At 62.9% G+C, this 18,733-nt stretch overlaps 13 protein-coding genes across 13 annotated transcripts; 4 read left to right on the top strand and 9 right to left on the bottom strand.

Moving 5' to 3' along the window:
- Window positions 1-222: 222 nt before the first annotated feature.
- Q8F55_006079 (uncharacterized protein) lies at window positions 223-426 on the top strand (the record flags this gene model as incomplete). Its single annotated transcript, XM_069354548.1, has 1 exon — window positions 223-426. The coding sequence occupies one exon, from the start codon at window positions 223-225 to the stop codon at window positions 424-426; it is 204 nt and encodes a 67-aa protein (XP_069209190.1).
- A 392-nt stretch (window positions 427-818) lies between these two features.
- On the bottom strand, window positions 819-2,420 carry Q8F55_006078 (uncharacterized protein; the record flags this gene model as incomplete). The annotated part of the gene is made up of 6 exons (XM_069354547.1): window positions 819-982; window positions 1,029-1,423; window positions 1,458-1,638; window positions 1,678-2,015; window positions 2,050-2,122; window positions 2,156-2,420. 6 exons carry the CDS (start codon window positions 2,418-2,420, stop codon window positions 819-821), a joined length of 1,416 nt encoding a protein of 471 aa, XP_069209189.1.
- Window positions 2,421-4,297: 1,877 nt separating this feature from the next.
- On the bottom strand, window positions 4,298-4,919 carry Q8F55_006077 (uncharacterized protein; the record flags this gene model as incomplete). The annotated part of the gene is made up of 2 exons (XM_069354546.1): window positions 4,298-4,848; window positions 4,883-4,919. 2 exons carry the CDS (start codon window positions 4,917-4,919, stop codon window positions 4,298-4,300), a joined length of 588 nt encoding a protein of 195 aa, XP_069209188.1.
- A 699-nt stretch (window positions 4,920-5,618) lies between these two features.
- Q8F55_006076 (uncharacterized protein) lies at window positions 5,619-6,549 on the bottom strand (the record flags this gene model as incomplete). Its single annotated transcript, XM_069354545.1, has 3 exons — window positions 5,619-5,634; window positions 5,673-6,480; window positions 6,531-6,549. 3 exons carry the CDS (start codon window positions 6,547-6,549, stop codon window positions 5,619-5,621), a joined length of 843 nt encoding a protein of 280 aa, XP_069209187.1.
- A 299-nt stretch (window positions 6,550-6,848) lies between these two features.
- Window positions 6,849-7,351, bottom strand: Q8F55_006075 (uncharacterized protein; the record flags this gene model as incomplete). The annotated part of the gene is made up of 2 exons (XM_069354544.1): window positions 6,849-7,270; window positions 7,309-7,351. The coding sequence occupies 2 exons, from the start codon at window positions 7,349-7,351 to the stop codon at window positions 6,849-6,851; spliced, it is 465 nt and encodes a 154-aa protein (XP_069209186.1).
- Window positions 7,352-7,662: 311 nt separating this feature from the next.
- Q8F55_006074 (uncharacterized protein) lies at window positions 7,663-8,679 on the bottom strand (the record flags this gene model as incomplete). Its single annotated transcript, XM_069354543.1, has 2 exons — window positions 7,663-7,726; window positions 7,769-8,679. The coding sequence occupies 2 exons, from the start codon at window positions 8,677-8,679 to the stop codon at window positions 7,663-7,665; spliced, it is 975 nt and encodes a 324-aa protein (XP_069209185.1).
- Window positions 8,680-9,235: 556 nt separating this feature from the next.
- On the bottom strand, window positions 9,236-10,094 carry Q8F55_006073 (uncharacterized protein; the record flags this gene model as incomplete). The annotated part of the gene is made up of 3 exons (XM_069354542.1): window positions 9,236-9,696; window positions 9,729-9,960; window positions 9,996-10,094. The coding sequence occupies 3 exons, from the start codon at window positions 10,092-10,094 to the stop codon at window positions 9,236-9,238; spliced, it is 792 nt and encodes a 263-aa protein (XP_069209184.1).
- A 244-nt stretch (window positions 10,095-10,338) lies between these two features.
- On the bottom strand, window positions 10,339-10,977 carry Q8F55_006072 (uncharacterized protein; the record flags this gene model as incomplete). Its single annotated transcript, XM_069354541.1, has 2 exons — window positions 10,339-10,769; window positions 10,812-10,977. 2 exons carry the CDS (start codon window positions 10,975-10,977, stop codon window positions 10,339-10,341), a joined length of 597 nt encoding a protein of 198 aa, XP_069209183.1.
- Window positions 10,978-11,361: 384 nt separating this feature from the next.
- Window positions 11,362-12,224, bottom strand: Q8F55_006071 (uncharacterized protein; the record flags this gene model as incomplete). Its single annotated transcript, XM_069354540.1, has 3 exons — window positions 11,362-11,816; window positions 11,852-12,059; window positions 12,114-12,224. The coding sequence occupies 3 exons, from the start codon at window positions 12,222-12,224 to the stop codon at window positions 11,362-11,364; spliced, it is 774 nt and encodes a 257-aa protein (XP_069209182.1).
- Window positions 12,225-12,488: 264 nt separating this feature from the next.
- On the bottom strand, window positions 12,489-13,621 carry Q8F55_006070 (uncharacterized protein; the record flags this gene model as incomplete). The annotated part of the gene is made up of 3 exons (XM_069354539.1): window positions 12,489-12,989; window positions 13,027-13,466; window positions 13,504-13,621. The coding sequence occupies 3 exons, from the start codon at window positions 13,619-13,621 to the stop codon at window positions 12,489-12,491; spliced, it is 1,059 nt and encodes a 352-aa protein (XP_069209181.1).
- Window positions 13,622-15,406: 1,785 nt separating this feature from the next.
- Q8F55_006069 (uncharacterized protein) lies at window positions 15,407-16,105 on the top strand (the record flags this gene model as incomplete). The annotated part of the gene is made up of 1 exon (XM_069354538.1): window positions 15,407-16,105. One exon carries the CDS (start codon window positions 15,407-15,409, stop codon window positions 16,103-16,105), a length of 699 nt encoding a protein of 232 aa, XP_069209180.1.
- Window positions 16,106-16,837: 732 nt separating this feature from the next.
- Window positions 16,838-17,389, top strand: Q8F55_006068 (uncharacterized protein; the record flags this gene model as incomplete). Its single annotated transcript, XM_069354537.1, has 1 exon — window positions 16,838-17,389. One exon carries the CDS (start codon window positions 16,838-16,840, stop codon window positions 17,387-17,389), a length of 552 nt encoding a protein of 183 aa, XP_069209179.1.
- Window positions 17,390-17,981: 592 nt separating this feature from the next.
- Q8F55_006067 (uncharacterized protein) lies at window positions 17,982-18,449 on the top strand (the record flags this gene model as incomplete). The annotated part of the gene is made up of 1 exon (XM_069354536.1): window positions 17,982-18,449. One exon carries the CDS (start codon window positions 17,982-17,984, stop codon window positions 18,447-18,449), a length of 468 nt encoding a protein of 155 aa, XP_069209178.1.
- Between the last annotated feature and the right edge of the window lie 284 nt (window positions 18,450-18,733).

The following is an 18,733-nucleotide window of genomic DNA, read 5'->3' as shown; positions in this document are numbered from 1 at the left end:
TGTCCCTCACCCCTCCACAGAGGTGGACGGTGCTGGCGCATGCTTCGGGTGGTGGGGAGCCTGCTGGATACAGAAACCCGCGTACCTCCCACGTCCTGTTTCCCTTCCACCCACTTCACCACCAACCATCCGCTCTCTCCCCTGCTACGAAGCCACCAGAGAGACCTGGAGTGGTCCAGCAGCTCCCATGCGAGAGAAGGGCCCACCGCCAAGGAGTTTACCATGGCCTACGTCTTCCACCGTACGCTGGACTCGGTCGGTGTTGGGCTGCTGTCGTCCGACGACGTGTGTTCCGGATTCAACGGTGCCCAGCTAGCCCTCCCCCCTCCTCTCTTTGACGGCCTGTTCAAGATTCCACCACCAACGAACACGACGCGCAACCGATCACAACCAACACTGGAGCCGAACCTCTCGAGCTGCCTATAAAACTCATCAAGGAGGGCAATTACACCCCGCAGGAACATGGTCGTGACGTAGTAGTGGCAATCATCGTCTACAGCCACCGCGCTGGCAGAGCTCTTTCCATGCGAGCACCTGCTAAGGGAAGATCCTGGACGTGGAGGGGGTGGCTTCTTGTGGTATTGGAGTCTGAGGGGGGCCGTAGGAACCAATCGCACGCGCATCGAGGCGACCTCGAAGCTCCCGTGTCTCCCAATCGATGCACCACATTCCCCCATTCCCCCGTAGCCTCCGAACCTTGGAAGGTGCGCTGCCGTGTCGATGCATCAAACCGTACATATGCATGTGCTTTTGCCTATGAGTTGAGTGGTAAATTACAGTTACAACAGTGCTGGTGTGCTCCGCCCCGCTCCATGCCCTCACGCAACGCTGCTCTCCGTCTCTTTGCTCCGCGTCCCGCCGACACGCCCGCTGACAAACTCGTACAGCCTTGGTGCGACCTCCATGATGGACCCGATGAGGAAGGTGCACCCGCAGAAGATGCCGGCGTACTTGAACGTGTTGTTTCCTGCTTGCACGAGTACTGTGGGTGTCAGCAGCGGCTCGATTCCGTCGACTCGGCGACTTACCACCACAGATGACGGGTCCAATCAGCAGAGTAGGCCCGCACGCCGACCACACCATGCCGACGCGCATGCCGATCTCGTGGGGCGGACTGATGCTCGCCACGACGGCCGCCACGAGCGTGACCCACGCGCCCGAGAACCAGCCGTAGCTGAACCACCCGACGATTGTCGCCGGCGTGTTCATCGGCGCGACCCAGAACGCGAAGAGGCAGATGGACGTGAGGAACGAGATGGAACCGAAGACGTTCCACACGCCGAGCTTGTCGGCCATGAGGCCGGCGAGCGGGCGGCCCACGAGCGAGCCGGACGACAGGATCGCAACGGCGTACTCTGCGATGTTGTGCGGGATGTGGTTGGCCTCGGCGAGGACCGGCGCGTTGAACATGGGCGACATCCAGCTGGTCGTCAGCGGAGAAGGCGGGGATGACTCACTTCATCATGAACATGGACGAGCCGAGGGCGAGGAAGGCGTACTTGACCTCCTTCCACGGCTCCTTGAGCTTGCGCCACGGTGCCGGCGCGCGCGGTGGGTGGCGCGCCTTGAGGAAGACCCACGCGGGGGCGAGGAGGCCGGTATTGAGTCCCGCGATGATGAGGATCGAGTTGCGGAAGGCTGAGGTGTGAGCAGGAGAAGGGATCGGCGACCACTCACAGAACTTGCCGAACAGGTGCACGAGGAGGATGGGGTAGATGACGCTGCCGAGGCCGGTGCCGCACACGACGATGCCGATCGCCGTGCTGCGGTGCTTCGTGAACCAGTGCCCCGAGACGGCGGTGGCCGGCGCCCAGAGGATGCTCGACGCGATGCCGAAGAGCGCGTGGGCGAGGAGGAACTGGTAGAACTTGTGCGAGAAGGCGACGCCGACCAACGCGCCGATGGAGAGCACGCTGCCGGCCATGACGAGCTTGCGTGCGCCGTGGGCGTCGAACACGCGGCCCGAGATGATGGACGGCGTGAAGACGAGCGAGCCTTGGATCGTGGAGATCCATCTGTGGGTCAGCGCGGACTGGGGCGAGCACGTACGCGACAGACGACTTGGAGTAGCCCGAGAGCTGGTGCGTGAGGTAGTAGAGCTGCAGCTGGCCGAACGACGTCACTGGGGTCAGCGCTGCCACGCAGATGTACGCACCAAAGCCGAAGAGACACGTCGTGACGAGCGCAGCGCTGAAGACGACCATCCACGCGTCGAACCCGCCGTCCGGGTTCGGCCCGGGGTCGGGATGTGCTGGCGCTGCAGAGTGGGAGAGCGCGCGGTCGAGGGCGTGTACGACGAGGTCGTCGTCATCACAGTTGTCGGCCGTCGAGCTGGGACGCGTCACGTCCTTGAGCTTCTCCATGCTGGCGTAGGTGGTCGCGGCGGAGGCGTTGTCGTTGTCTGGTGGTGGAGGGGACATGTTTTATGCCGAAGACAAGCGGTCGTCGGCGTAGTTATACTTCAGCTGCTGCAGCTCCATCCGACTCGCCGTGCCTTGGATGCCCGAGTGCGGGTGTAGCGAGCATGGTGTCGAGAGCAACTGTGAGATGTCAGCGGGCAAGGATGAGGCTCGTTACGGTGAGCGGAGCAGTTCCGCCAACAACAATCCCGGTTATTGAGGGGCGATTAGCGTGGCGCGGGGGTGGCATGTGGGGTTTGTGGGTGACGCTTCCGGTCCAGTTTGAGACTTCGAAAGCAATCCCACAGCCCACATGCACACGGGCATACACGTACTCGGATGCATTGGCGATACCCAGACGCGATGTCCTCCCTATCGCCGTGCATTTGGCTGCGGGGTATTGGTGACAGCGCCGCCGGCCGCGGTGTTGGCGGGCATCTCCGCGACTTCCCGACGCGGAAAGCTCGGCGACGACGCCGAAGCACCCAGAGAAAGGTTTGTCGTGTGAGGCCGACCTCGAGCTCCCAGACGATGCGGGTCATCACATCGAGGGCAGATGTATCTCTGGCAGCCAGCGGTACTCCTCCGCCAAAGGCGATGGTGCCTGTTCGACCTGGGGGCAGTCACCGACGTCACCTCGAGCCACGGGCAGGCCCGACCGAGGCTCGTGCAGAGATGTAGATAGCAACGTTGTAGTCAGCTGCCCTGTTCGGGGCGAACCGCACCGTGATTGCGGGGTAGCAGTTGTGCCGCCGGCACAACGCGGTCGAGGGTGTGGCCGGGTCGAGTCGGGTTGGAGCGTCATCGGCAACCAAGTGCATATCGCACTAGTGCCCAGCAGGCCCCACTCCTCGGCCCACTCTTGGGCTTCTTCCAACCGCCACATCACCGCCTACGACACCTCGACGACACGCACGAGAAACAAGCCCCCAACTCGACGACACCACCACCCGCCGACAGGCCATGCATCCCATGCGCTCTTCTGTGCGGGGGGGTTGACGGGATACGAGCGCGGTGTTGGCGGAGTTAAGCCGACTGGACGACTCTCCGACGTCGGCTTTCGCGCTGGCGACTGGACGTGGCGGGCAACTGGACGCGCCTGGCTTTCACGGCAACGCAAGAGACGCGACGACGCTGTGGCTGCACCTGGAGTGTCTGGGTTGGAACTATGCACGCATGGAACGGTACCCCTCTGGTTGGGATAGACTGGGCCGGCGAGGGGGACGGCTCGCGCCTTTCGCCCTCCCCAAGGGAGACTCACGGATGTTGCTATGGAACCACGCAAGATGCACTCGGTCACGGAGATGGTTTCGGGTGAGCGTGGGGTCCTTCCGCACACCTGGAGGAGCCGTGCGAGTGAGGAAGCGGATGAAGGTTTCGGGGAGAGTCACGAAGATGTTGGGGTGTCATCGCTCCTGGGGTTGGAGAAGGGGTGTGAGGGCGCTGTTTGGCGTTGGTGCAATCGGACAGGGGTTGCCCCACTCGCTTACAGTCGCACAGGAGCGATGCGAGAGGAGAGATGCGGGACGCAGACAGATTGGATGTTTGGTTGATGGGCCAGCGGCACAACCCTCCTTGAGACCGCGCTCACCACACAACTCCGGGCCAGGGGGAACAGTGGGCTCATGTGCGGCAGGTGACGTCGTCCTTCAGCACAACACAAGATGAGTTCACCCGTTTTCTTCGAAGAATTACATACATGCAGACAGGGTAATGGGACAATGTCTATGCCGATGGCAAGCTACAATGGTAATTATACAAAGGTGATAGGTTGGGGACAAAGGGAGTGCTGTACACAACGCGCGCCGGTGTGTGTACACACATCAATGTCTCCGATGACATGGACCCTGCACAGTCGTCAGCACTCAAGACCAAAAGGGAGAGAGAGTCCACCCACTCTACGTGTCCCAGAACACCGACTCCCCACGCACTGCCGCCTGCGTCTGGCGTTCCACAATCGCCTCGTGTTCCCGCTCCGCTCTCGAAGGCTCTGCGATCGACCCAGCCCATGCCGGGTGGGGGAGGTACCACTGCATTCGCTCCGAAAACTCGTACGCATAGAAGATGTCGTACAAGTTGATCCGGACCTCTGGGCTGTCGTGCACCAGGGGAATGGGTGGCACGCCGAGTCCAGCATGGTAGAGGTGATCGTCCTTCACGAGCTGGAGGACGAGCGCCAGTGCGTTGGACTTGGCCACGTGGAGTGCGAGTGACTCGGGTTCCCGGGCGAAGTCGGTGCCGCGGGAGGGGAGGTGCTGCAGACGGTGGAAGAAGCTCGACACCTCGGCCAGGAGCGAGAGGTCGAAGTGGAAGGCTATGCCATCCGACGACAGGAGAATGGGGGCCCAGCGCGGCTCGGTGAACTTGGCGTGGAAGAGCATGCCCCGTAGCACGACGATGTCCGGATCGGTCGTGGGGATGGGGTGGGCGTTGAGGGCGTGGGGGGTGGCTGGGGTGAGCATGAGTAGCGACATGGGGCTTACTGAAGTTGCGGGGGCGGCGGTGGTGGCCGGAGGTCATGGTGGTGAGAGGGTCGCGGGTAGGAGTGGGAGTGGTGAAGAGTGGGTGAGGTGAAGAGGGGTTGGTTGTGAGTTGGTTAGTGGGTGAACAGTGGGCACTGGACGAGACTAAATACGACGGCGAGCTGGGGCGAGTGGCGAGAAAGCCGTCCAGCTCGCGGATCGTGACAGCCGCGCAATCTTCAAACACACACGCTCGCACCTATGCACACAAGACATTGATGGAGACACACATTGGAATGTGGAGGTGTGTGGGGGCGAGCGGACCCGCGCGCATCGCCACAGTGAGTGTGGCAAACGCGCGGTGTGGCGCCACAACGCGTTGCGCCACGGCTGTAACCTCGATGGGTGGGAAGGGGCTCTCCCAGATAGCAAGTAGTTGAAGCACTATCGCAGCTGTTGATCATACCTTATCTAGGCCAAGCATGTGTGTCAGACAGGTTCAAGTCTGGCTGACAAGTTTGCACACTGATGGCGTGGGTGGAAGTAATGCTAGGCGTCGACAACAAGGCGTCAGGCAGGCCCGCGCTGGGAACGTGAACACAATAGGTCTACAATGGTATGGTGCAGTCGTCGCTTTGTCGTCCGACCTAAGTACATATGTAGCATTCGTTCTCAGCTCTGCTATCCCGTAATTGTATACGATGTGTATTGCGCCCGTGTTCGTTGGCTGAAAAGAGGACTTGTGGAGATGCGCGTCTCAGAAACCGAACTTCCTGTGGCACGTTAGGTTCTTGAGGCTACTCTTACTCACTTGACAAGACCTTGACGAAGGAGATGCATTTGCTGCCGCATAGCACTCCTTCCAGGGCCTGGCGGGAGCGTGTAGAAACCGTGGGGGTCGTCCCGCAAGTGCTGAGGAAGATCATCAAGGACTTTGCAAAGATTGTGCCGGGCGGTCTCGCCGTCATTGAAGTTCATTCGCAAGATTGCGCATTTGACACTGCCATCAAAAGCTGAACGGAGATGAAACCAGTAGCGGCGCCCGTCCTCAAGGACCGCCAAAGCCTCGGTATAGTGCGCGAGGTGTTGTTCCGCCCAGTAACTGAGCTGTGTCGTAAATATGAAGTATCGGGAGGCGATCCGGAAGTGGTGCTTCAGCCCAGTGACAGCAGCAACAACTAGACGAGCCTCTGCTACGCGGGAATCTTCTGGTGACGTGACGCCCTTGACAAATTCGGCCGCAGCAATGCCAAGGTCATAAGCTTGGACAATGTCGAGGAACTCGTCAAGAACATCATTGCTGGGGCAGGTGATCGTGGACCGAGGGCCGATTGCGAGGCACATGCGGACAAGCTGGAATGCCAGCCTGAGGCTCTCCGTCGAGGCTGACGGGAGGGGTATGACGACATCGCGGCTAGTGTCCTTGGGCACGAGGTTGCCGACGTCGCGCAGGTCGGCGAAAAACGTCGAGATCGATGCCAGACGATCGAGGTCGAAACGAAAGCAGACGTCCTCGTTGCTCTGAAAGATGGCTGCAGACGTCGGGCCATCGAACTCGGGGTGGAAGTGCATCTCGGGTGCGGTCGGCTCGCCGAGGGGTGTGGTGATGGCGGGATGAGCTGCGTGGTCAGCGGGCTGGCATGAAGACTGCTGCAGGTTGTCTGCTTACCTGGTGGGGCTGGCGTCATGTTGATCTCGTCGGTTGGCACGGTTGTCGATTTCGCCTGGTGAGAGACAATGGAAGATGGCGAGGTGTGAAGCATGTGAAGTTCGTGGTTGGGCGGTTGGGAGCTCTGCTTCTGGATGGGTTGAGTGCGCCCACTCTTTTGGGGGCGGTCTTCCACGGGCGCTCTTCTGCGGGCGCTCTGCTGCAGGCTGTTGTGACGTTACGCTCATCCCACCTCGGAAACGGACACTGGGGCATAGGATGGGCATGCATGCGATAGCGCTAGAGCTTTCCCCCGCCCTCGCCCCGCAGCGGACGGCATCACCAAACCTCGATCTGGGTCAACATCTCGAGCGCAACGCCCAGGTCATATGCCTCGACGATGTCTGCAAACTCGTCGAGCACCCCAGGCGCAGGCCACGCGATGCAGTCGAGCGCCGGCATGTGGAGGTGGTGCCGCAGCAGGCGGAACGTGAACGCGAGCCCCTCGGCCGAGGCGGAGAACAGCGGGATGACGGTATCCACGGCGCTGTCGGGCACGAGGTGGTCGCCGACGTCGCGGAAGTCCGCGAAGAAGGTCGACTCGGCGGTGAGGCGGTCGAGGTCGAAGCGAAAGCACACGTTGTCACTGCTCTGGAAGATGGCGGCGTTGGAGGGCTCGGTGAAGTCGGGGTGGAATGTTAGGCCGGTTGTGCCGACCCCGGGGTTGGTGCCGCTGTCGGTGAGGGTGAGAACGGCGAGCGCTGTATGTCAGCTCGGCTCACTGCTCCATTGAGCTCACCGTCAGCGACTTGATCCGTGGGTCTGGAGACGTGTGACGACATGGTGTCCGGAAGTGAGCCGGGTGTGTGAGAGTAGGAGAGATGTCGAGCAAACACGAAGTCAGCAGACGGCCTGTCCCACTTGAACTGGCACTGTCATCAGCCACGCTGGGGCGCGCCGTCTGTTGTCCAGCCACCCCAACAGCCCAGACGGTCGCCCGCGTGCCAGAAAGGGGTACATGAATCACTGGGTCTATGGATACGGTCAAGGGTCACGGTCTATTGATGCGGAGATGCGGATACAAGTCTTGGTCTGTTTGAAGTCGTTCTGGGCTACGGAAGAGAGGTCGGAACCGGCGTCGGGAGAGAGGCGACTACAGGGAGGTCAACCTGTAGTGCTCGGGGTCCTTGTTCACGCGCGGCATGATTCCGTACGTCCTGAGAGTTCCGTTAGTCTCGGATCACAAGCTTTGGACCCACCTGGTAACCCGGTCGCGGAGGCGGAGGATCTCGCCAACGAGCAAGTCACGGACCTGCTGAAAGTGGTGGGGGACGATCTCATTGACGATGTTGATGACTTCGGCGGGTGAGGATTGCATCACCTGGTCGATGTGGCGCACAATCCTAAACGTGAAGTCGTTGAGGACGCCCTCGCGGTACGGGCCGAGGAAAGAGTCGTTTGCGAGGCTGCCATAGATCGCCGTCTCCCACTCCTTCTTGCGGGTTTGCCACTGGAGGTGCGTGCCAAAGAGAGCGGCCACAACGGCTGGGTAGCGCTCCAGATGCGCGTTGGCACGGGGTGCTTGGCGGTCGAGGTCCAGGAAAATGGTCTTGTCACATGCCTCCTGGAGACGCTCGGCAGGGAGCCCGGCGACAGCTCCAAAGACGAGGCGCTGGAAGCACTGGTAGTGCACTTCTGCGCGGCTGCTCCGGTTGAAGAATGCCTCCGCAGCCGGGAGGATGCTGTAGGCCCGAATGAAGTCGATGATGCTCTCCACGGAGTCGGGAGCAGGCCACCGGAGCGTAGTCCGGCTCGCGGGGTTGAAGTGGTCGCGTAGGAGCGACAAGGTGAACCACATGGTTGCCGAGGATGTAGTCGGGAAGGGAATGAGCTGCTCCCGAGCCGCGCCCTGGAGTGGCAGGGTGATAATGTCGCGGAACCAGGACGAGCTGGCGCGAAGGAGCACTGAGTCGAACCGGTAGCATGTGTCGTCCATGGCCTGGAGGATGACGGGGTTGTCGGCCTGGTTAAAGTCGGCATGGAAAGTCAGTGCGTTTACGCGGCCGGCAGCATCGTAGTCAGGTGGAGGAACGGCCGGCTGAGCGGCGTTGAGAGGAACGGCAGACTGAGCGGCGTTGGAAAGAACGGCAGGTTGAACGGGGTTGGACATTGTCGGCGCGAGTGGATGGGAGTGAGGTGTGTTTGGTGAGTGGGTGGGAGTGAAGGGTGTTTGGTGAGTGGGCTGTTGGGGAGCCAGCTGTGTTTGTTGAGTGAAGAAGTTGCAGACAGAAACGCGCGTGGCAGCGGTTTATATCCACCGCTGGGGGTGCGAGAGGCGAGCTCGAGTGGGTGACCGAGCGCGAGTGATCGACATGTCGCTGGCTTCTCCGTCATCCAAGTTGGCGCACACAATAAAGTAGAGCCACTCGGCTACAACGCATCACCAGGTCGATTTGGCGGCGCTTATTCTTCGGTAGGTGTGACTGGGATGATGTGGGGAACGTACCCATCACCCAGCTTGGGTGACTTGTTGTTGAGCACAACCTCCGAGGCTGCCACAGATCAGTGGGGCCGACATTGTCCTAGACGGGAAATGATCGAGATCGCTGTTCTTGTGAGTTTTGTTGTGTGAGCGTGTCACCAGCAGTTGAGCGCACGGCACCGCATTGCCCCCCCGCACTCCCGCAGGCCATCATCCTCGACCCCGTCGACACGCCTGCATGCCTCTACGCCAGCGCCGCCCTTTCCGCCCTCCATAACTTGAGCGAGTCGTCCCCCTTCGCGCGGTCGGCCGCAGCCTTGACGAGAAACTCGCGCAGCGCGGCCCTGCGCTCATCGTCGCCCAGCTCGCGCCCGCGCACCTGCGCCATCTCGCCCTCCCACTGCACCCTCCGCAAGCGCAGATTGGCGACCACCTCGGCCTTGACCTGTTCGTGGGTCGCGGGGGAGACTACGCCTTTCGGGGGGAAGAGCGCTGTGTGATCGAGGACACCGGTGGCGTCGAGCTCGGCCGCGGCGTCAATCCGCGCGCTCGCCATCGCGACCTCGTGGTCCACGTCGAAGCGGCCGCGCAGGGCGTCGAGCGGGCCCGCTGGCGCCGGCGAGGACGCCGCGAAGAGCTGCATCGCGCGGGCCGCGAGGCGGGCGAGCGCCTCCTCCTCGTCCCCGCCCGGGGGCACTATCCGCGCTGGAGTCAGCCACGAAGGTGCGGGCACCTACCGTCCGGAGACAGGCCGTACCACGCGCGCAGGGTGGTGCCGAGCGTGCGGCTGTAGTTCCCGGGCACGTGTTGCAGGTCGAAGAACTCGCGCAGCCAGCCGACCACCCGCGTGCGCTCGGCCGCGTCCACGGGGGGAGGGTAGTCGTCGAGCGCGAGCGTGCGGGCGACGATGGCGCGCGCGCGGGGGTTGGCCATGGTCGCGGGGTTCTCGGCCTCACACGCCGCGAGCGTCTGGCGTGAGCGGGCAGTGGACGGTGGGGGCTCACGATGATCATGTGCTTCTCGAGGGTGAACGCCTCGGCCGCCCAATCCTCGCGCGCGTCCGTGTTGGCCACGTAGGCGTACGCGCGGGCGAGCCAGTTCATTTTCGGTGAGTGGAGAATAGCAAAGTCATGCTGGCAGGCGCGGTGAGATGGCTGGTGGTGGAGGAAACGATGACAACGACCGGGATGGCTGATTACGGCAACTTTATTGCCAAGATGAGTCTGGCCTCCACCGTATCGGATGTCGATAGGTGCATGCCCTGACGGACGATACGAGCAGCGACACTCTGTTAACTAACATGCACAAGCAGATAGGCCATGAGACAGTCGAGAACCCTCTTGACAATCAGGCCGCGCCCAGCATCGCCGCCCGCCGCTCCCTCCGCCACACAACAAGCGGCCCCTCGCCCCGCGCCTCAGCAGCCGCCCCCTCTCGATAGTACTCTCTCAGAGCGTCCCGCCTCTCCAATGGGCTCATCTTGCGTGCGCCCACCTCCTCCTCCCAGCGCGCGCGCCTCGACCGCGTGCACTCTGCGACCTCGCGCTTCACGTCGGCGTGCGTCCGCACGGCCGCCTTCTCGGGGAACAGGGCGCGCTCGTCCAGCACGCCCTGCCACGCGAGCTGATCCACTGCGTCGATGAGAGCGTGTGCCTGGTTGATCTGCGTCTCGACGTCGAGGAAGGCAGACAGACCTGGGACCGGGCGGGCACCGAGGAGCTTGCCCCGGCGCGCGCCGAGCTCGCGCATGGCCTCCTTGTGGTCGTGTCCTTCGGCCACTATGCGCGCTGCAGTCAGCAGGGGAAACACGAATGACGTACCCTTCGCATCGAGCCCGTACAGCTTCCGAACCCCATGCTCTAGCCACAGCTCCTGCACCCCCGGGAGAACGTTCAGCCTGCGCGCGGCGAGAATCCCGCGCTTGGGGTCCGTGTCGAGCGTGTCGAGCATCTCGATCACGAGCGCCGCCGCCGCGGGAATGGCCATGAGCGCCGGTATCTCGCGGCAGTGGAGCGCGTGGATCTGCGGGACGCATCAGCGCATGCCCGGCGGCGTGTGTATATACATAGGCAGCGTCGGCGAACTGCTGTAGCCCCGGGCCGAACGATGCAACCCACAGGCCTGCCCCCAAGACCCAGCCGCCCAAGGTTGTCGAGATTGTGCTCATGGTGTGGGCAATGTTGAATGTTGGGTGGCGGCAGCGGGTGATGAAATCGGTGGCAGCCGTCCATCTCAGGACAGAGCTAGGGCGGGCAGCGCGGGCGGCTGACCTTGGTGGCGCACTAACTCATCCTGGTGGATGGCTCATGAGACAACGGTTGCACGAGACACACGCTGCGCTACATGCGGCACACTGCATAGCTACAAGCTTCAGTTGCACGAGCCGTCGGTCGGCCCCTCGCCGAGCATCGCCGCCCTCTGCTCCCTCCGCCACTCCACGAGCGGCCCCTCCCCTCTCTCCTCGGCCGCCGCATTCTGACGGAGGTATTCCCTCCGCGCGACCCGCTTGTCCGCTGCACTCATGCCACGCAGGCTCTTCTCCCACCGCGCGCGGCAGGAGCGGACACACTCAGCGACCTCGTGCTTGACGTCCTCGTGTGTCCTGGCCACGGCCTTCTCCGGGAAAAGGGCAAGCCCATCGAGCACGCCGTCGCACTCGAGCTGGGCGGCGGCGTCGATGGACGCATGTAGCTCGAGGATGTTCCCCTCCGTGTTGAACCTGTCTAACAGAGACGGGGTCGGACCCGCAGCGAGCATCCTCTGGCGGAGGGCAAGGAGCGTGCGCATGGCGGCGTCGGGGTCGTGGTCGGCTGATACGAACCGCGCTGGGTTGGTCAGTGAAAGCATGCGCGAGCCGTACCGTTCGCGTCGAGCCCGTAGATGAGACGCAACGAGCGCGCGGTCAACAGCTCCATCGCACCCGGGATAGTATTCGTACTTATTCGTTTGGCGGCGCGCAGGCCACGCATGGGATGCGGGCCCAATGTCTCGAGCATCTCGGTGACGCACGCTGCGGCGCCTGGGATGGCCATGAGCCCTGCGTTCTCGCGCAAGCAGAGCGCGGTCCTCTGGTGCTTGTGTCAGCCTGCGGAGCGGGACGGCGCATGGTGGCATGAACATACCCCGATGGCCTCGTTCAACTGTTCAACCCCCTTGGGCCCAAACGCCGCCCACAACGAAAAGTGCAAGAACCAGTCGCTCCAGGTTGCCGAGATTCTCTCCACGATGTCCATGATGTGGGATGGGCAGTTGCGTGTCGGTTTGAGATGAGTAGTGCTGGGTTGTTGAGATGAACAGTGTGATGGTCTTCTCAAAATAGCTCATACGTGGACGACGGCCACAGCCACTCGACACTAGCCCGCTGCATGATTGTTCGAGTGACACATACGCTGCATGGCAAGCTAGATGTCTTACTTCTCGCCCGGTCCTACGCCACTCCCGCCTACAGCCTGCTCGCCAGATGGCTTCCGTCAGCGCATGTCACGCCCCACACGCACTCACTCGACCGCGACGACGACCTTGCCGAAATGCTTCGAGCCCTTGAGGTGCTCGTACGCCTCTGGGAGCTGGTCGAAGCGCCACGCCTTGCCGCCGTCGACGACGGGCCGGGTCTTGGAGCCCTCGAACGCCGCGACCACCTGTTCCAGCTGCGCGCGGCTGCCGACCTGGATGCCGCGCACGATCGACGAGTTCATGAGCGTCGCGAGTAGGTTGGGTGTGTCGTCGGGCTTGCCGCGCTCTTTGCGCGCCACGAGGCCGATCACGGAAATCACGCCCTCGGGCTTGATCGCCTTGTAGCTCTGCGCGAGGGTCCCCGTGCCGCCGACCTCGACAATGTGGTCGAAGCCCCGCCCGCCCGTGGCCTCGCGCGCAGCCGCACCCCACGCCGGGTTCTCAGCGTAGTTGATCACGACGTCGGCGCCAAGCGCACGCAGGCGCGCGGCCTTGGCCTCGGACGACGTCGTCGCGACGACCCGCGCGCCGGCAATCTTGGCGAGCTAAGGGGTCAGCGGGATCCCTCTTCCTCTAACCCACCTGCAGCGCGAAAACCGACACACCGCCCGTGCCCTGCGTCAGCACCCACTGCCCCGGGCCAGCCTTGCGACCCTCGAGGCCGAAGAGCGCGTTCCAAGCCGTCACCGCGGCGCACGGCAGCGTCGCCGCCTCCTCGTAGCTCCACCCGTCGGGGATGCGCACCGCGTCCTCCTCGGCGACGGCGGCGTACTGCCGCGCCAGGCCGTCGGTCGCGCCGCCGAGCGATCCGGAAAAGTCGGACGGGCCGATCTGGCCCGAGATGAAGCCGGTGACGAACTGCGGCGCGACCCGGTCCCCGACCTTCCACTTGCGCACCTTGCCCCCGACGGCAACGACCTCTCCCGCGCCGTCCGAGACGGGCACGATGCCCTCGGCCGCACCAAAGATGTACTTGCCGGTCGCGACGGCCAGGTCGCGCGAGTTGAGCGAGAGGGCGTGGACTGAGGTCAGCGGGAGGAGGACGGCGAGGGGGCTCACGCTTGACGAGGATCTCGGTGTCGCCGATGGCGGGCACGGGCCCGTCGCCGAGCTTGAGCGACTGGGGCCCGCCAAACTTTTCGATGCGCCACTCGCGCTGGGTTGTAGGCACTGCCATTGTGTTGGAGTCGCGAGATGGAGTGGATGCAAGGTGGAGTGGATGCATCAAAGTCAATGTCGTGATGGAGGTTGTCGGTCGATGCCCGACACCGGCTAACCTCGGCTATCTCCGGCCGGTCGGCAACACGGCAAGGCGCGTCACAGGTTGACAGGCCTGCGCGCGTGGCTCGACGCGCTGCGTGCATTCACTTCAAGCACGCATCCTTGGCCTCAGCCTCATGCTTTCTGTGGTTCCGTTCAGTCTCCCACTCGAGCATGCCGAGAGGCGCGTTGTTGCACCCATCGCCGGTGGTCTGGAGCCGGGGCCGGTGGGCAGGCAAGGGGGGAGGGCCTACTTGTTCCTCAATACTCGTTTTGCCCTTTCCATAGGCTTCCTGCGACTTGAGCGTGGGCAGAGTCGAGGACAAGGCAGGATGACACAACCGACGCGTCGGTGCCTCCTCGACCGCCGCGGGTGCCAGACGCGTTTCATGTCCTTGGTCACCGATTATTATTGCCAGGTGCCAGGGGATGGCAACGGGCCAGGCCTCACCATCGGTCGCCGCAGAATCCGTGTCGAGCCGAACGGAACAATGCCCGCACGTCTACCGCAAACATGCTTGCCTCATAGGCGCATGCAAGACGTGCGTAAGCTTGTTCCAACTTGGGGACCCGGGTGCGGGTTCCTTGGCAGACGCGAGGTTGTGCCACTGACGTCACTGTATCTTCGTTGCGGCTCTGAGTTCGAGGACGCGAGGACTTGGACGCGTATGGGGAAAAGTGGGGCCAGTCCTGCTCACTCGCACCCTCGTCGGCTTGCTCGACATGTCCTCGGCACGGTCAAGCCGTTTGAAAGGTGGTGGACGTTTCCAGAGTACACGTCCCACATCGCCCACGTTGGAGCTTGACGGTTGTGAAGACGCGTCCGGAGTCATGCTGTGATGGAGGTCCTCAGCTGACTGCCTTCGTGCATCTCCGCCAGACAGGGCTTCAAGGCGGGGGGCACATGCTGACAGCCCAGAGAGCCGGTCGACGCCGCATTCACTGCAGGCATATCGACCTCGGCTTCATGCTTACTCGGGACCGAGCTAGTCCCCCACCAACTGGAGCTCCGGGCATGCCGTGAAACCCCTGCCGGCGTTTGTGAGTTCATCACAGCTGAGGGGAGAGGGTGGGCAGGCGAGGGGACAAGAGGGAGGCCCATCCGTCGGCCCGCCTTTCCAACGGCTTCCCCACGTCGCGTCGTCGCCCTCTTCAGCACTGAGGATCCTGGCCGCCGAAAAGACTCGAGAATCGAGACGGCGAGGCAGGCAAGAGGACGCGTCGCGCGCGTCCTCGGCCGGCATCTTCCCCTGGCCTGAGACGCGTTGCGGAAACGACGAGTGGCGTTTCATGTCCCCACAACAATGTGAGGCCGCGCGAGGCAAGACGACGTCATGTCGCTTGCTAGAATCCGCGAGCCCAGTCCAGCCCAAGCCCAAAACATGCATGCAAGCTACATCCGTGTAAGCTTGTTTCAACTGGCCGCCCCATCGCGCCGCCACAGCATCAATGTTTATGTTTCTCTCGTGGCACATCAAGCAGAGCAGCCACGACGCGACGACGCGACCTGTCTTCTCGACGCGTGTACACGCAGTCATGGGGCAAGTCATGCTCCTGCTTGCTCACCGATTGTGCATGTAAGGCGCGCCGAGGGGGCCCGGTCCTCAACATCTTCTCCACCTCCTCCAAATCTACCTCGCTCAGTGAGTACTCTCCTCGCCCAGGTACTGACTGTATCCCCAGTCAACCCAACTGCCTCACCATGCTCTTCTCCTCTGTCGCTGCCCTCACCCTTGCGGCCCTCGCCACCGCCACGCCTGTCGCCCGCCGGGACGATGCCAGTGGTGTCTTCCACAAGGGCGACACCATCAACATCCCTGGCGTCGGGGTAATCGTTCCGGCGCCCAACAACAAGCGCGATGGCGACTCGTCGACCGTCTCGGAGCGTGCGGGCGAGGCCAATGGCCTCTTCCACAAGGGTGACACCATCAGCATCCCCGGCGTCGGGGTCATCGTCCCGGCGCCCGGGATCGCCAACAACAAGCGTGACGACAACTCGTCATCCACTGTGTCGGAGCGCGACGACGCCGACTACTCTGGCTTCTCGGTCCGCTGCTTCGACGGAGCCAAGTGCCAAGGCAGGCAGCTCCACTCCTACGAGGATCGCAAGAGCGGCAGGGGCGGCACCTTTGGCTACTACTTTGAGCACCCGTACGACCGCCCGTTGAGCTGCCGCTTCGACGTGTGGAACGGCTTCGACGCCAAGATCTGGATGTCGGGCCTGCCCGAGGGAACCCCCAAGGAGGTCGGCCTCTGGCAGGAGAACATCTCCAAGGTCAAGTACACCAACGGCCCGGGCCAGTACTGTGTCGACCAGTTCCCCGTCGAGAAGTGGCCTCAGAGCGTCAAGCCCCGTGAGGGCATTAAGATTTTCAGGCTCCCCCTCATCAAGCGTCTTTGATTAGTATATTGTAGTTACGTCCGCGCCTGCCAACGCGCATCTGATATACTCTAGCCTCAGTCATCTTGTAGCGATGCCCGCGCCGGCTGGACCGCGCTTTCGAATGAATCCCTTGCTTTTGGACTCGCCGCTTGACCTAGGCGAGGTCCTTCATGCAACTCCTTTTAAACACGTCAGTCCCACCAGGGAGCTCTCACATACAGCACTGTGAGACCGGCCGACAGTGGGACATCCTTTGCAACTGGGCTGAGAGCGTCGCGTCGGCGCGCTGGGGGAGCGCGGCGTTGCTGTGTGGTCCTCCCGTGGACCCATTTCCACTGCCCCTGCCACACGTACGAGCCGTAGGCGCCGTCAACCTCAAACTTCACGATAGGTGGGCAGTTGGGGAAGTGAGTGGGTTGGCGACGCGTACGGTCCGGCTCATACGGCCGGGGTAGGCCCCCATCATGGGGTTTGTATGTAAGTACCTGTAGGAAGCATGTTTCAACTTGGCTACCCCGTCGCGGGTTCCTGACCCCGGCTACGCGTCTGTTTGTCTCTCCCTCCATGACACATCAAGAGCAGAGACGCGACGGCGGGTGCATGCAGCCGCGGAATCGAGCGAGCACCTCCTCGACTCCCCCTGGGTATGTAAGGCGCGATGAGGGGGCCGGTTCTCGACAAGCGACACCAGCCCCTCACAAGTCCCGACGTCAACCATCCCGCCCAACCCAGCCAGCATACGCCTTCACCATGCTCGTCCGCTCCATTGCCCTTCTTTGCCTCGCAGCCCTGGCCGGCGCCACCCCCGTCGCCCGCCCGGACGATGCCGTTGCCCCCTCTGAGGCCGGCGACACCGTCAACATCGCAGTCCGCCACGTCATTCCGGCACCCGAGCTCCCCGAGCGCGACGGCAACTCGTCGACTATCGCCGAGCGCGGCGAATACGCGGGACTCGCGATCCGCTGCTTCAACGGCCCCAGGTGCCAGGGCAAGGAGATCGCCTTTCGCGCCGACGTTTACTGGCCAAGGTACTCGATGAGCGGCCAATACATTGAGAAAGACCTTGAACGCCGCATCAGCTGCCGTTTCGACGTGTGGAACGACTGGTACGGCAAGTTCTACATCACGAGCATGCCGAGGGGCATGTCCGAAGGCAACAGCAAGTTCTGGCACCAGCCACGTATCTCGGAAGAGAAGTTCGACAACGGCTCTGGCCAGTACTGCGTCGAAGAGTCCGCCGGGCGTTTCAACTCGAAGGACAAGAACCTGATCAAGTTGGCCGTCGCCGAGAGATTCAAGTAGGGGCCAGGCTTGAACCCTTTTGAGACTGTCCCTTCGCCTACATAGACAAGGGGTGCATTGCCCTCGTTGTATGGCGTTTGCTGTGGCATTCAGTACGGCTTCCTACCATGAAGTCCTTTGTCCATCTCCATCCGCCACCATGCGCAGTGGGGACGACGGTGCGGGTGGCTCCTACGTGATCTTCAAGCCCCCGCCACAGCCCCTGTTGTCAATGCGTGGCCTTTGCGGACCCTAGTCCTTCACCAACCCCCCGGCGACGGAGGGCAGGCGCGTGGGGTCAAAGCGGCGACCAGGGGGGCGACTCACGTCCCTGCCACAAAGTCTTTTGTGTGCCTCTTCTTTTGTCTCTCCGTCGCGATCAATAGCGGAGAGGACGGCGACCCGTGTGGCATACCTGCGTGGTTGTCCTCCTCACCACACATCCCATTGTGCTGGCAGCACGGAGAGTGTTGTACCCCTGCGGCCTTTGAGACCGAGTCCACAGTCATGGCGAATAAAGCCACGACGGGGAGGCTTGCTCCCCAAAGTCCTTCTCACGCGCCTCCCCCTCGGCCCCCAGCCACACCAGCCGCCCAGCACACCCCTCAGCACCATGCTCCTCCGCACCATCGTCGCCCTCAGCCTCGCGGCCCTGGTCAGCGCCACCCCCCTCCCCCTCGCCGTCCGCGCCGACCCTGTCGACCTCCCCACGCCCAACCCCGGCATCTCGATCCGCTGCTTCGACAGCCTGGACTGCACCGGCCGCGAGCTCGCCTCCTCCGGCGACTTCTACGACACGGTGAGCGGCCTCGGCGTCGGCCTATTCTTCGACCACGCGCACGACGCACTCGCAAGCTGCCGCTTTGACGCGTGGGACGGCTTCGAGGGCCGGTTCCACTTTGTCGGCTTTCCCCAGGCCGCGAACGGCACCGACAAGAACAGCGACTGGCATAGGCCGCCTATTTCCGAGGTCGTCGTCTCCTATGGGCCGGGCGAGTTCTGCGTTAACCAGCTCGAGGAGAGCCTCGAGGGCGAGTGTGAGAGCATCGACCTGAAGTTCGCCATTGCGCGCAGGCTGTGAGCTTTGTCAGGGGCGCAGCGCGGCGCTGGACGCTGGGCGGCCGGGCAATCTGCTTGTTGTCTTGATACTGGTTATGCAGTTAGTTTATATAGTGAGTCTGGGGATAGAGGCGGTGTTGGGCGCATTCGCCGGACTTCAGCGGCGAGGGACCGCCGGCGCGTGGCCGAAGCAGTCACCGGGGTCCGCAACCACATCGCCACTCAGAACCCCGGCACCACCTCCCCCGCACCCATGCACGCACTCACTGCTCACACCGCTGCAGTCGTGTGTCTGCATACTCTGCG

This window comes from Vanrija albida, assembly GCF_041260175.1.
Source record: "Vanrija albida strain AlHP1 chromosome Unknown contig_4, whole genome shotgun sequence".
NCBI lineage: Eukaryota > Fungi > Basidiomycota > Tremellomycetes > Trichosporonales > Trichosporonaceae > Vanrija > Vanrija albida.
The sequence above is the reverse complement of the archived record's forward strand: the minus strand, read 5'-3'. Positions and strand labels throughout refer to the sequence as shown.